Source organism: Bison bison, unplaced genomic scaffold (genome assembly GCF_000754665.1).
Source record: "Bison bison bison isolate TAMUID 2011002044 unplaced genomic scaffold, Bison_UMD1.0 scf7180017864471, whole genome shotgun sequence".
Lineage (NCBI taxonomy): Eukaryota > Metazoa > Chordata > Mammalia > Artiodactyla > Bovidae > Bison > Bison bison.
Window position 1 is genome coordinate 28,310,740 of NW_011495032.1, and position 13,762 is coordinate 28,324,501.

Genomic DNA, 13,762 nt, shown 5'->3' on the forward strand with positions numbered 1-13,762 from the left:
TCATTTCGAAGGGAGATTTTATACTTCTACATTCTTCCAAACAGATCTGTGGGCGTGACCACGTTCTTCGACCCTCTTCTATAAACTTCTCTAGAGAAGCCAGCTTTGTCTTTTGTTTGTTTAATCTCACAAATTAAATAAATGTTTTAACTGAAATGCCCCTTCTCCAGCTCTTTGTTTTCAACCTACACAGGCGAGACTGCAGACAGGCCAGGCCTGAAACAGTTCTGATTTGCAATGAACCCTTCTTCCCCGCTCCAAGAGAGATGATTTACGTACATTAGGTATCTTTCGAAACATTTCTCTTGGAAACCTGGGTGACTCCTCCAGGTCCAGAGGACATTTCATAAACTTAGCTGCAGGAGATGTTTTCGCTTTTTGGTGATTCGGTGAGAATTTGACTGAGACAATCCGCAGACAGGTTCAGACACAAGAAAGAAGCAGAAAGGGAGAGGTCTGCTTCCTGTTCCACCCCACGTGGTTAGAGCCGAGTCTGCACACTTTTTCTGTCAGTGGACAGATAGTGAACATGTTGGGCTCTATGACACTCTGTGTGGCTGGGGCTCACTGTCCCTGTAGCACAAAGGCAGCCATAAGCCATATGTGATGAGGGTGGCTGTGTTCCAAAATGTACAGAAGTAGGCTGAGAGCCAGATTTCATTTTCTGACCCCTGGGTTCCAGCACGGGCGGAGATTTGGTCCACGTACTTCCAGTCCTGACCCCGCCACTTCCCAGCCGTGTGCGCTTCCTCCGAAAGCTCTGGGCCATCTCTCGGGTTCCACTCTGTGCTGCCCCCGTCCTCCTCCCCAGTTTTCCTCCAGGCAAAACCAGGAGAAAGTCACTTATCCTCTCAGGTTCCCCACTTTCCCATCTGAGAGACATGAAGAATGAAGATGATAAGTAGTCCAATGCCTGGCACCCAGGAAGTCTCCACTCATTAGAGCGGTAGTTATGCTCACATTTCCCAGCTGCTTATTAATTCAGTAACCCTGTTTGCACAACAGGAATGGAAAGAACCTACCTACTGTGTAATTTTTTTTGTTATACTGCCATATCGCTTCTCAGCCTTTTGGCTAAGATCAAGTGTATTATCCTGCCGTGCAGGACTTCTTAGAATCTATTGTTTCTCAGAATTTAAATTCTTACCTTCGCACCACCCCTTTCTCCAGGGGGCTCAGAACTTTTACAGGTGGAAGCCTACTCAACCTTGCAAATACACTTGGAATTATTGACTATTTAAATTTCTGTTTCTCATTATCTTACATGATGAGAAAACTGTATACAGAATTAGAAGGTGGAAATTCATGAAAAATAGAACAGGCATTGAAAGCATCTTTCAGTTGGGGGGAAATCAAAGTCTGTGAGTACATGGGGGAAGTTTGAACAATCAAAGGGACTCTTCAGGTGAGCACATCATCAGTGTTGGACAAAGTTGAAGTCACCTGAGTTTTTTCTCCCATCCTGGGGGGCATGTCTCCAGCTCCTGAGTTGTGAAGCAATGGCCCGGGCATCTCATATGGCTGAGGGGGCAAGTGGGGCTAAAATGCAGCCACTCACCAGCATCTGCCCAAAGGGGGCACCTTTTTGCATTTTAATGTAGAGGCATGGTATGAGGTAACAGAATCTAACACTTTCCAAGAATAACTATTCTGTGAAGTACCATTAGGTCGTCAAGGTTTTTTCAAGGAAGTCTGAATGTTGGTCCAATATGCATTCCTCCATTCAGCTGTCCACTCATTCGTCTAGCCACCTTCCACCCCCGTACCCCATCTATTCATCCATCCGTCCAACATTCCTGGGATTGCTGCCCTTATCTAGGAAGGTGCTCTGGAAAAGGACTTAAGCCCTACTGACCTTCCTTTTCTCTGGCTGGCAGACCACAGCCTCATTAGCATACAGCCCTTGAAGACTGCCGCAGAGCCAGATTCTAAAGCAGCAGCCTGTGGGAGTTGAGTCTCTTTAGCTGGAGAAGGTCCTAAGAAACTCTGGCCCCCAACTGCAGGTCATCAAAAATTGCCTGAGGGGGATGAGAGGAGGACTGTTAGCTGTATCCTCTCTTTTCTGACTGTCTTAACATTAAAAACACAAATTCACATAGTATATTTTCTCATTTCTCCAAACAAATGTCCAAGGAAAATGTTTAAGGAGCCAATATGATGTCGTCCACCAAATGGCTTCTGTCACTAAAATTTTCTACATAGTGATCATTTCTGGGGAGGGGAGTATTAGCAGGAAATGGGAGGAAGGTTTTATGAGAAAGTGGATTGTCTTCCAGAGCAGAGCAGAACTTGAGGCCAGGTTTCTAGCTCTGATTCTGAATCTGTAACCCACATAACGTGACTTCTTCTCCAGTGCTCAGTTGCTACAGTCATGTCTGACTCTATGCAACTTCCATGGACTGGTAGTTCACCAAGCTCCTCTGTCCATGGGATTCTCCAGGCAAGAATACTGGAGTGGATTGCCATGCCCTCCTCCAGGGGATCTTTCTGACCCAGGGCTTTGGCAGGCGGGTTCTCTACTGTCCCCTAGATCCTCCCCACCATGCCCCAGCTTTGTGGCTATCATAAGCAACATTTTAGGAGTCAAGTGAAGAAGGCCTCAGCCCCAGCGTGTTGAGCCCTAGGGGTGGGAGATGAGGCAGTGTATTTAGTGTTGAGAACCAGCATTGTGGCTGAGGGAAAGCAGCTTTTTGAACTGAGATGATGTGGTGACAGTGGGGCGAGAGCAGTTGTGACTGTTTTATGCTTGACACAAATGAGTGCTCCTGCTCTGTGGTCTGGTCAGGTGCTTCAGAGGGGGAGTTAATCCCTGTGGACTTACTGCCTTCCTTTCCCCTCATGGCTGAGCTGCGGCCTCATTAGAGGGTGGGTCTCACTGTGGAGCCAAATGGAAATCAGAGGCAGACCCGAGGACACCCTTTGGGGAGAGGCAGGTGGCCCGGAGGAATCTGGAGTCCATCTCTGCACACTTTGTTGTTTCTCGTGCGTTCTTCTGAGCCCACATGAAAAGCCATCGGCCGGATGGTTGCCAGGCAGCAGATCCTCTTGGTGACCTGCATAACGAGTTGACACCACGTCCTATGACTCACGAGCTGGCCACTTCAAGGAGCCGTTTTCAGTGCTTTGCTTTCTCTTTCTGTTTCCATGCATAATTTTCAATATGGTCACAAAAAGAGGGAGGGAGGGGAGGAGGACTGGAGGGAGGGAGCTTTCTCAGCTACAGTAATGAAATTATTAAAAGGTGGAAATGGTCTGGGAGTGAACACAAATAGAGGAGGAGGTAAGGAAGAAGACAGTGTAAAAAGGGGCGTGGTGGTGACCCTGGGGTTCTGGAATCCTTTCCACCCCAGGGGCGGCGGCCGCAGCTGCCAGGGTGTGTGCTGGTGACACATCCTTGTCATAGCTCCTCCCAACCCTGTGGCACTTCTGATGGGCTCAGAGGCACCAACGAACCCTGTACCCTAGCACAAGGGGATTCCCTGAAACTAGAGGAGTCAGTGATTAAGAGCTGGAAAAGTGAACAGGCTCTGAGAGATTTTCCAAGAAAAATGCTCTCACTTTTCTAACACTTCTGAGAAGGCCTCAGGTCTGATTCACCCCTCAGCTATCCCCCAAATCAAAGAGAGGTGCTCCGGGGTTCAGGCTGCAGGAGTTGGCAAACACTGACTCAGAAATAGGAGTCTTCACCTCCGTTCAGTCTTTTAATCACAAGCATTTATGGAGAGCCTTCTTGGTGCATACATACCCTGAGGTAGAAACCAGGATGAGAGCCAGTGCTTCTGCTTGAGGACCTCCACGTCTTGTGAGGGAGGCATGAAAATATCAATGAGCCTTGTCTGCGTCGAGCAGAGATGCACCCACAGGGTTAGGACCAAGGAGAAGGCAGCAGCATCTCCTCCCCCACCACTGTGGCTCCCACCTGGGATATTCCACGGATAGAGAGGACACATCTTTCTGGCCACCTCTACTTGATGTAAGCAGCTAGGGAGGAATTTTTCATAGGTTAAGCATACATCATTTTTCAGAAGTAAAGATCATGTCTGGTTTTGGCAAGCTCAAAAGCTCCTAGTCCCATTTGGGCCAGATTCTCATCTGATGTAAATCGTTGGGAGAATCAAGTTGTAGCACTGTTTTGCATTAAATGGGACTCCAGCCAGCCTTTCCCCAGAGTTACCCTGGGCTTAAATCTACGACATCATCTCCATGGCAACCAGAGGCTGGCCAGTGAATGTGGTTGCCTTGTAAATCCTCTGCTAGCTTCTCTTCCATCCTCTATCTTTTCTGTGATTAGAATGTTCTCCCGCCCGTTGCTCTCACTTATTCACCGTCGCTCTCACATACCTACTATCGTTTTGCACCCACATTTTTTGGTTGCAACATCCTTCCAATCAGCTTTTTAAATCCTCCATTCAATTAAAAAATGAAGATGTGTTAGTCATTGCTTGACAGTGGTAATTGACCTGTTTAGACAAGACCAGGCTGATTTCAGTGGGCATGGAAGCCTTGGCAAACCAAAGTGGAATTCCCCTTCAAGTCTAGCCAGCCTAATTAATACATTGTTTGAGAATGCTGGCCAGCCAGACCAAATATTGTTATTTCCACCCATTCAGAGAATCAGTCCTATGGAATCCCAGAAGTCATTTTAACATCACTTGAATGTATTCCTGTGTGTATGTGTGTATGTGTGTGTGTGTGTGTGTGAGAGAGAGAGAGAGAGAGAGAATCATAATGCTTCTGCATATTATAGAGTATCGTAGTTTAACAGAAAGAAGAAAAGAGTTTTGGAATCATACAGCTCTTGGTTGAATACAATACTCACCAGTTACTTGTTGTATAACCATTCATTTAACCTCTCTGAGCCTCTATTTCCCCATCTGTAAAATGAGTCCGAGAGTACCTACCTGATAGGGTTGTAAGTAGGACGTAATATCAATCACTGAAAAGTGCTTGGCCCACTCTAAATACTCAGTACCATCTTGTTCCCCTGTCCCCTTCCCTATCCACTCCAAAGCATGTGTGTGTTTCTTTTCTTTTTTTTTAATTAGTTTTTGGATTAGTCTGCATGCTCTCAGCCTAGCAACACTCTTCTGTGTCTCTCCACCAGGGGGCACCCTCCTACCGGGGACCGAGCCCACAGTGGACACGGTGCCCGTGCAGCCCATCCCAGCCTACTGGTATTACGTTATGGCCGCCGGGGGCGCCGTGCTGGTGCTGGTCTCCGTCGCGCTGGCCCTGGTGCTCCACTACCACCGGTTCCGCTATGCGGCCAAGAAGACTGATCACTCCATCACCTACAAAACCTCCCACTACACCAACGGGGCCCCTCTGGCGGTGGAACCCACCCTAACCATTAAGCTAGAGCAAGACCGCAGCTCGCACTGCTGAGGGCCGAAGCAAGGACCGCACCCAAATCAAACAAGAAAGACTGCAAACACGTTGCCTCGATTTTGCACTTTTTCCTCCTCGCCTAGTCTCTGTGTGAACGCTCAGACATCTCTGTCTCTGGGCCCAAACCCTGTGCGCTCGTATCCATCCCGACCATTCTCCTCGGGTTCTTTTGTTTGTTTTCCTTTTGTTGATTCCAAACCGCCCAACCCCAACTCTACAATGCTGCATCTTGGAATACGAGAAGAGACACGCCCCTAAGCACCTCACAACTCATGGCTCAGCTGGTTTCCTTCCAGAGACTGGTTCCTTGTTTCTTCCCCTTGCCTTAGCCCATCCCTCCTCTCTGGTGGGCAGTCTGCCAGGAGACTTGAGGGGAAACCCGGATCTGTGTGTTTGTACATAGTATACATTTGCGCCTGTGAATAGCTCTGTGTGTGCGTGGGTGTGAGAGAGAGACTGGTTCATTGGGGTGGGGGGGAGTGTGTGAGTGTGTTCAGAGAGGGCCCCCTTTAACTCTTGTGTTACTTCTCCGGGGGTACATGTTCCAGAAAATAATATACTGTACTAGTTCTGTTTACTTGGAGAAGAGATTGAAGCTTTTTGTTGCCTTATCTAGCTCTGGCTGGATTTCTGTTGGCTTACCATTGTCATCTCCAGGTACCTAAAACTAGACGTCACATGAGAAGAAATGTGGCCCCTCCCATCCCTGTCCCCAGGCCCCACCCACCTGACCCAAGAGAAGGTTCTCCCACTGCACTCAGACCAGACATGACTCCTAGCTAGTCCCGTCTGGGGTGTCTCTGAAGTTACACAGTAACAGCCATTGGGTGCCTGTGGAACCATCCCTTACTTCCAGCCCTGAAGCAAATTTGTCTCATGTTGCCTTATAAAAGAGAAGCTCATAATGAATGTTTAGCTTTTATCAGTTAAGTCCAATCTTGGAATAAGTCATAGAGAATAACCATTCTGAGACTGATGTATGAAAAAGCAGTAGCCTGTTGAGAGCAGGAGGAAGTGGAGAAGGAAAGACTGAAATGTTGTCTTTAAAAAAAAACAACCCTCACCCCAGGGGGTTCATTCTGCCCACTAGGGGATGGGGTGGAGTAAGAAGATTAAAAAAGTGTATTCTTTGGTATCATATGGATCATGGTTAATATCATTTGTAAAATATGGGGAAAAGGGGGTCATTTGCTTTCCTTTCATGGTGTTAATGTGTGCCTGAATCTATAGCCACTAAAATAAAAGGCTGTTCCCCTGACTTATTTGAATATTATGAGAGAATAAAAAGTTACCATTTGTTTAAATGTACTAATGTGCTACCCCTTAAAGCATTCATGGCATCTGGTAAATACACTCTCATAGGCTGGCCTGGCATTTCCAGATGTTACTGCTTCGTCAGGAGAAGGTATAAGGAAGATAAATCCGTTGCTGCCCATTTGTCCTCTCTAAGCAACGCAGGGAGAGGGATGTTAGAGATAAATTGCCTAATGATATTGTATGAAGGATAGATTCAATAATGAAGCCAATTTCATTGATAGAAAATGCATATTTTAACAAGATTCTCAGTGTACTGGGGCTTAGGCTTGGGGGTGTTTATTTCTCACCTTCCTGCTAGGAATCCACTGGGGAAGTGTAAGATTCTCTCCAAAGATGGTTGCCTGCGCTGAAAGCCTCCAGGTACCTTCTGAGAACAAAATACTAATGATTTTTTTGGCTGCTTGCGGGAGAGAGACTTAGCATTCTTCTGGAATATTCACATAGGTCCCTCCAACAAACGCACACTCAACTTTCGCATCTGGTTTGTTTCATCCTCCTGAAAGAATGGTGCTCTCCCACTCTTACTCTATTTCAAAGAGCTAGTCTGTCTCAACCACAGCAGCCCTGCCAAAAAAGGAAGATGAAAGCCTAGAGCATGAGCTACCTTGAGATTTCAAGACGTGTCTTACCCCAGCTGAAGATGGAGAAAGAAAGAGGGGGAGAGAGAGGAGGGGTGGCAGGGTACCATGGATACCTTACAATGACTTTCATGCCCATCATGAGGGCTTTTTATCTCAGGTGTCCGTATCCAGTGAGGTGTTTGGGGCCAGGCGTTCCCTTGAAATGATTGACATCCCTATAAGCACCCCATGGAAGCATGGTGTCAGGAAATTACACCTGAGAAGTCCGGCTGGTGTAGCAACTGTCTGAGTTACCATACACCCATGAGGATTTCCCTTCTCTAAAAGAAGAACAACTTTGTGAATTTGCTATATCTTTATCTGATGCCCCATGGTGGCATCATCTTTATGTACATGCTGTTATTGAGAATATGAGACTGCTCAAATCTCTGTGAATCCCATAATGCACTTCAGCTGGGGATGTCACATCTCTCTCTCTGTCTCTCTCTCTCTCTCCACTCTCTCGGCCCCAGCAGCTTTCATAGTATTATCCAGGTACTATGCTAAAAGGGCAGCTGTTCTGTAATGTCATGCCTTGCAGCTTTAAAAAGCAAAATTCTGTATTTCATGGAGGAAGGGAAGGGTCCCTCTCTTCTAAAAAAAAAAAAAAATAGACTGGACAGGTGAATGCATGCATGCATGTTTAGAGTTGCTTCTCAGAAGACAAAGAGGTGATAGCAACTATTAAAAAATAAATGAATGAAAGGAAGGTCTAGCTCAGGCTGGTAAAGTTTTTGCCTTAGTAGAGCTTTCATGTTAACAGTTCCAGGAGGGAAACCCTTATCTCTGGAGTGAAAAAAATCCCTTTCTTGGTATTATGCTAGCAATTGCTATCCCTTAATTGCCTGTGAAGGCAGAAGAAAGAAAAACAGGATCATAGCATTGCCATTGACAAAACAGAATGCTGAAAGTAAATTATCTTTTCCTTTGTCCCACATTATTGGGATTAAAGCCAGAATAGGATAGGAAATCCAGTAATACTTCTGAGGTTGATACCCCATCTTTAAGAAGACTACGTCTTTAAAAATGAAGCTAGCAGACAAGTAAACACCTAAATAATCGAAAATTACCAAAGAACAACAGCAAAACAAGAAAACTTAAAGATTTTTACTTCCTATTCTTATCCCCTTGCCCTATAACTGTGACATCTCTTGCATTGCTCAGTTGCCTGTGTGTCAAAATACCTTGTGGACGTTGAAAACTATTTGAAAATGTATTGTGTGGAATGTAATAAAATGATGATATTTTTATACAAACATTTGTTTTTTTTTTTTTTTTTCCACCTTGGCTTATGAGAACAAAGTTCAGATGTAGGCTTTGAACAAACTGATGTTTGCAAAGTTTATACATCACCTTCTGAGCTAGAGGGCATTTTTGTGGAAAGTAGGTGGGTTTTCTCCTTGAGGCTGAATGTCAACTTCTCCTTTTATTTTTATTACTACTGCTTGTTAGGAGTTTTATCCAATTTGTGCAGCTGAGCCAGCTTTTATGATTGGTGTGGGATTTTGCAAAAGTTGCTAAGTGCTAAATTACTCCATGTGATTCCACAAAATTTCTCTTGATGGCAAATCCCTGGAGATGGGACTCTACTTTCACAAGGCCCCAGGGGCTGGGACTAGCAAAGCTGAATCATGTTCTCAGCTCTGCAGAGACAGATAGTTTCCTTTGGAGAAGAAGTGGCAACATCTTACCCCTTGCCTACCAAATTATTACTTCCACGGGGACGTCAATCTCCAATTTATGAGCACTTTCCCAGACCAAACGGGAACTTACAGTATGTTCAAGGCTCAAAGATATTCCAGACTTTGGAGCAAGTAATGAAGATAATTTTATGATTACTGGGAACCTGGAAATATCATGGTGGAAAATTTTATAAAAGGAATATTCTATAAAAACTTTGAGGAGAGGAACTTGGAGAAACTTACTTGAAAAGCCAGATCTTTTCAGAAGTATTTGATGAATATTTGGTTCTCTTTATTGAATATTTAGTAACATGAATTATGACTATGAGTTTATGTGCTCAGTCGTGTCCAACTCTTTGCAACCCCATCCCATGGACTGTAGCCCACCGGGCTTCTCTGTCTATGGGATTTTTCAGGCAAGAATGCTGGAGTGGGTTGCCATTCCCATCTCCAGGGGATCTTCCTGACCCAGGGATTGAACCTGTGTCTTCTACTCTGCCGGCAGATTCTTTACCCACTGAGCCATTGTGGAAGGCCATATTTAGTGACATAGTTATATAAAATATTTTATCAGAGAGTTATTAGGGGAAAGAAAAAGAGAAGATCTAGGAAAGACAGCCTCACAGCAATTCAGTGTTTCTAGATGGTGGTCAAAAGTGATGATGGAAGAATTTTCCACCCCCCTATATTTGTGGGGTGTATTAAAAGTATCAACCCCAAACCCTTAGAGTCTGAGAATATTCCTAATGGCCCCCAAGGAAAGGAGCAGGTCCAAAAGAGCCTATTTCTGCCAGGATCCTGCTTTTCTTCCTTTCTAAACCTAGAGCCAGGAAGAAGTGCTTTTTACAGCTATCAACCTGCCCAAGTGGTGCTAAAGAAAACAGGCTTCTGGGTTTTCAGATCCGCAGTCACTACAGCTGGCTCACTAGAGATGTCACTGTCTGTCCTCTGCAGGAGAATAGAGTTGAATGTCCATGAGCAGAGCCTTGTTTTTTCCTCTAACGATGAGCATCATGACCCATTTTGTCCACATAGCAGTTGGCTATCCTTAAAGCCATTTGTTCCTGGTAGCAAAGGATGAAAATTAAAACATCTCAGAAGCATTTATTTCCAACAAAGAGTCAGGCTCAGTCAACATTTTCATAAGCTGGCCTGGGACCAGATTTGCCAGTGAATTAAATTAGCCATCGTGTATGCTTTATTAGCATTACTGTTTTTGCAGCCACCTTTGAGAATTTCACCATTGCTTTTCCTGCCTTGGTTCTGATCCCAAGGCTTGGTCTATACACATTCTCTCTCTTCCCCAAAAGAGCAGAGACTGTTACGATTCTGATCTTAGGCGTCAACACAGCACTGTTATCAGTATGGTATTTCAGACCTAACCCAAGCATAAATGTTATAGAAATTGTATTTCCATGGATCATAAACACCAGATGTCAAGGCCTAGTTGGATCTGTCTTGGTGCCTACCTGGCCCTTTATGATGGTTTAAATGTGCATTCTTGTGGTTGAAGCAAGATCCTGCCCTCCTGGCCCAGATACCCACACCCCGGCCAGTCGACTATGGCCCTGGGTTGTTTTCATCACCTCTCTTCACAGACTGTGCAGTTGTTTGGCACAAATGTTGTTGGCCTTTCTATCATCTCTGATGAAAAGAGCTTCATTTTTTAAGTTTTAATTTGTCCGCTTTGTGATCTCCACATCTGAGCCAAACTGCAGATCTGTAGGTGCGGCTTGTTTTCTCTTTGTGTGCATCACTGGGGCTCTTGCAGCTGTAATTTGCCTTTCATCCATTTCAGTGAGGGCCCAAAGAAAACACAAAACAAAGCCAACCAGAGGAAAAGGAGGGGAGAGGAGAAGCACCAGCTGATGGCCTTATGATCAGCAGGGGAAAGATCGCCTTATATAAATAAACTAAAGGCTAGGAATAGTGTAGGATTTAATGAAGCCTGACACAGATCAAGTGCACTGGAGTGTGTCTTCAGGTTAGATATCATCAGACACCTGGACCCTCAGAAGGCATCGGGCCACAGGCCACAGCCAGGCTACGTTTGCACTGTGTGGAGGAAGGAGTTCCTTTTGGCCCCAAACTTAAGCCTGGAATGGACACATGATTTGGGCACTTGCCAAAGAACAGACCCCCTCTTAGTATGGTTTCTGCTTGGCACAATGCACAGTCTTGGTGCTTCAGGGCAAACAGCAGAATCCATTCTTGACCCAAGGCCAGTGAGCAAGAGACCCAGAATCCTTCTACTCTCTTTCCAATAAAATAGTTGTTCCTGTGCTTTGCTGTCATTGACCTCCAAGCTCCCAATAAAACTAAAGTCCCGTGGGCATCAAGCCAAGAAATAGGAAAGGCCATTTGAAGAGTCAGCAACAGACATGCCAGAGGCAGGACTGGTCATTGAGTGGAGAAAACACCTATTCTTGGAGGCTCATGGCCAGAGTGGTTATTGATACTGAAGAAGGTCATTGTGGGAAACTTTAGGTTCGTATCTGACTAGGCTTCCTTTCATTTCTTTTCAACTTGAGAGTTATTTATGGCAATAGCCTCAAAAACTGCAAATCGTTTTTTTTTTTTTAAAGTTCATTTCGTTGTTAACCAGTCCCACTCCCCTCCCAGAGGGAACCATGAGAAATTGTTCAAGGTATATAATTTCAGGACTTGTTTTATACCTTTACAAATGTATATGTTCATGTCTAATTATGCAGTTTGCTTTGGTTTCGTGTAAACAGTATCAGCATTGGATCGCCTGGCTGGATAATGTGCTTCTTTTCATTTGACAGTCTTGGGGCTACTTTGTTGCATGCCGACAAGCTTACACAATCCTTTTTAAATGTGGTCCAGCATTTTGTATCATGTGGATGTACCATCGTTTATTAACTGCTTCCCTGCTGGTGGGAATTCAGGTTGTGTCTAGTTTTCCTTACAATGATAAACAGTACTGTAATGAACATCCTTACAGTTGCCTCTTTGTTCACGTTTCTCTGGAACAGAATATGTGGGTCAAGTGCTGTGCCTGTTTACACTTTATAATAGACGCCTTGGAAGCCTGGAGTCTACTTTTTACAGTGAACCTGCCTCCATCTGAGATGCTAACAAGCTAGTGGACAGCTTGCCTTATATCCCCTATCATGCGCACAAGCCACATAATCTCTGTCTCTGTCTCTCTAAATTAGGGGGAGTGCTTGCAGGGGAAAACTTTAGGACACTTAACCGGAGGAAATCTTAATTGCAGGGACTTTTTCAATGCCCATTTGTGGAGAATGTGAGCCTGGCTATAAGTCGCAGCTCACTGGGACTGTGGCCACTGTGCCCCGGGAGTTAATTCTATCCCTGAGTTCAGCAGACAGAGCCCTGTTCTCCATGATTAATGAGTTCCACTTGGTTTCTTCAAAGAGTGACTGTGCTGTGCCTTGCTGTTATTTATTTATGTTTTCTACTAAAAAATTCATGTAAAAAAACATTCTTTAAGGTCAATGCACGGTATTGTGCTACAGACAAAAATATTCCAACGGCCACAAGCCAGCCCACATGCCAGTGGAAGGGGCCCCAGTCTTTGGGCCCTTGTACCTGGGGCCCCCACCATGACCACGGCCCTGAGAGGAGCAGGCTTACCCAGCTGGAAGGATGCACCCAGCTCCTTTCTGAGGAGCTTCAGGGCTAATGTGACCTGAGGAAGGGTAGTAGATAAGGTGGTTTTCCAGTGGGAGGTTTCAATGTACAGGTGAAGCTACTAGCCCCAAGTGGCTCCAGTAAGGAATGGCAAGTAGAAGAGAAGCCAAAAGACCCATTAGTCCAAAACACCATTTCTTTTAAGAGTTGTTACCCTGATTTCTACTGTGCGCTTAGACCAAGTGGTCATAGTGGTGTGACTCTGAGCATAATGGATAGTGTGACAGCCATACAGGAGATCTTTGCACTTTCTCCAACCTGCCAAAAATCCAGGACTCCTGCCTCTTGGGCATGAGGCTAGGGTATAATTCTTTGGGAGGGGGGTATAACTCTTGACGGCTCAATTGCGGGGAGCAGCACAAGAACAAGATGTGGGTGAGCTAGAGCTATGTCACCACACACACACACACACCACAAGCTTGTTTTGTCTTGTGTGTGTAATTGTGCAAAACTGAACCCTTGTAGTATCATTAACTGATGTACCCAAAGGCAAAGGCTCTCATCCGGAAGAGGAGTGATAGGGCTCCAGGTCTGGCTTTCAATAGCGGCAATTTCTTTCTCAGGCGGCAGGACTCATTAACTGGACGCTGAACTGGAGTCCTCTGGAACTCGCTAGAGAGCGACCAACTCTAGTAATGAAGGGAATGCAGAGAAAGCTTTGAACCTGAGGTGGCCTTGACCAAAGCCCTGTTCTCAGTCAGCCTGCTGGTTACCGAGGCTCATTTCCGCACAGTCTGTTAAACTTTTCCTCTCTTTGCGTCTCCCTACTGCCACCAAGGGGCTGGGAGAAGGGACACAAGGACCTTGGGGGATGCGTTGTCTTCCTCATCGCTTTCTAGGGCACTTGTGACAGCTGGTGTGTGTGCTGTGTGCTAAGTCGCTTCAGTCGTGTCCAACTCTTTGTGACCCCACCTGGCTCCTCTGTCCATGGGATTTTCCAAGCAAGAGTGCTATCAGTTCAGTTCAGTTCAGTCGCTCAGTCGTGTCTGACTCTTTGCAACCCCATGAATTGCAGCACAACAGGCCTCCCTGTCCATCACCAACTCCTGGAGTTCACTCAAACTCATGCCCATCGAGTCC

The 13,762-nt window shown here is 45.5% G+C and overlaps 1 protein-coding gene across 4 annotated transcripts in view; it reads left to right on the plus strand.

Moving 5' to 3' along the window:
* Positions 1-13,762, plus strand: part of NRP2 (neuropilin 2) — a 120,437-nt gene that overhangs the window by 91,267 nt on the left and 15,408 nt on the right. For 2 of the 4 annotated variants that reach the window (XM_010861028.1, XM_010861029.1), the window contains exon 16: positions 5,105-8,581. The exons of the other annotated variants lie outside the window; for them this stretch is intronic. In XM_010861028.1, the coding sequence (XP_010859330.1) occupies positions 5,105-5,385 (281 nt within the window). In that variant the 3' untranslated portion in view covers positions 5,386-8,581. Of the gene's footprint in view, positions 1-5,104; positions 8,582-13,762 lie in introns of those variants that run through there. 4 annotated transcript variants of the gene reach the window in all.